At 40.9% G+C, this 1,903-nt stretch overlaps 1 protein-coding gene across 1 annotated transcript in view; it reads right to left on the reverse strand.

Moving 5' to 3' along the window:
* Positions 1-1,359: 1,359 nt before the first annotated feature.
* Positions 1,360-1,903, reverse strand: part of LOC107718222 (ataxin-7-like protein 2) — a 7,966-nt gene continuing 7,422 nt past the window's right edge. The window contains exon 10 of the mRNA XM_016525216.1: positions 1,360-1,506. Coding sequence (XP_016380702.1) covers positions 1,360-1,506 — 147 coding nt within the window. The remainder of the gene's footprint in view (positions 1,507-1,903) is intronic.

The following is a 1,903-nucleotide window of genomic DNA, read 5'->3' on the forward strand; positions in this document are numbered from 1 at the left end:
AGCACGAAGCGCTTACAATGTGCGCATCCGGTGTGCAGAATGATACACAAAGTAAATTTTAAAAAAAACAATTTATAGTCTTTTCTACGCCCGTGTTTTGTTCTCACAGACACCCGGTAGCAAGTAACAAAACAACATTAAACTCCAGCAAGAAGATAAAGTCCTTTTTGCAAAATCATAGACATGTATTTACAAATCAAGTATAATGGGAACACAGAATGATCTTGGAGAGAGCTTTACCGAGCTGACTGCTGTAACCGAACGCGACCAGGGTTTAAAGGCTGAACGAATGACTGACAGCCACAGTGGAGAAAAGAGTTTGTGTGAACTTTAATGTAAGGACTTAAATATTCATATGTAGCTCACATTAAGCTATCGTATGGCTTCAGAAGTAAAACAGAATAATTCGCACAATCAGGGAAAAAAATAAAATAAATAAATCTCGGATTTGGATCGGCCCTCTCTGACCGATACCCGATCCGAGAAAAATGGCACTATCGGAGCCGATACCCGATATGAATATCGGATCGGCGCATCCCTAAAAAAATGACATTTTTGAAGTGTTATTAATTGTAACTTTTTAGATAGGGATGGGTCACAAAGGTCAGCGTTTCATCCAAAAACCAACTTTTCAACCATTATTCCTATCCAAGACACCATGATAGAACCATACATTACTTATTGTTAGTGTTTCTTGCAGTTTTTTTTATGTTAAATTATTGTTATGCATCATAAAAAAAGGTTTCGCTGCCTTTGTTAAATAGATAAATAAATTTGATAAATTCCCTGATTAGAATCTCCATTGCAAATTTTTTTTCAGGAGAGGTGTGTTTGTCTTGATGAATCTCTGCTGAATCTCAGTGTTTTCCTCAGAGGAGTTTATGTCGAAGTTGTGATAGCTGCAGGCTCACACCTTTGTCAAACGTTTAAGTTGCGATTGTTATGCTGTGTCAGAGCGAAATGCCAAATGCATGTGTGATGACTGTGATCATTCACAAATCTAGACTTATGATTAACCCAGAAACTCTTTATCACCTCCGCTCCTCTTTTATTCAGCGCAAATAACATTATTGCCACACTTATGCTTTTTCTGTCTGTCTCATCTATTTCAGAACCACCCCTCTCTGCTTTAATATGGAGTGAGAAATTAACACCTCTGAAATTACTTTATTTAACTGTTGGCATCCTCTGGGATGGTTAGCACTTATTAAAGTAAATCAGAAATGTTTCACATGGCTCGCTCTGGAATTTAATTTCCCTCCCTGCCTCTTCAGTTGCGTCAGTGCCGAGAGAGGCGCCATCCAATGGCAGCTGCTCCAGGGACTCCTAACATTTATCAGTTGATCGGGCTTTCGAGAGTCATGCTGTAGGAGATCCTTTCACCCCCGGCTCCAGTGCCAGCCAGTCATATGGGCGCTGAGGATGGTGGGGGTCGGATGGAGCCATAAGGGCAGGGTGGCAGATGATGGACTCATGATGAAAGTTCCCCCGCTGAGGGGCAAGCTGCTACAGAGCTCATCTCAGCAGAAAACACATGCACAGTATATCTGACTTGTCATACATCACATTTTCCATCTACAAAGGAACTGTGGGAGGTCTGTAGACTGATTTGATTTGTAAAACAGAAAACAGAAATTGTCTAAATGTTCTAAATCAGTGGTTCTCAAACCTGTCCTGGAGTACCCCCAGCCAGGGGCGGACTGGGACAAAAATTCAGCCCTGGCACTATAGCCACACCGGCCCACATTACCACACCGACACAGCCCAACCCATGGACACACGCATTCACTACTTACATTTGTGTACAGATGGTGAAATAATATAAGCAGTACCATATATGTAACAGATATTTAAACATTTAATGTATGTGTCTGGCAAACAATGCTTACTACTTTTTAAAGAG

The sequence above is a fragment of the Sinocyclocheilus rhinocerous genome, unplaced genomic scaffold (genome assembly GCF_001515625.1).
Source record: "Sinocyclocheilus rhinocerous isolate Xijiao unplaced genomic scaffold, SAMN03320098_v1.1 scaffold1111, whole genome shotgun sequence".
Lineage (NCBI taxonomy): Eukaryota > Metazoa > Chordata > Actinopteri > Cypriniformes > Cyprinidae > Sinocyclocheilus > Sinocyclocheilus rhinocerous.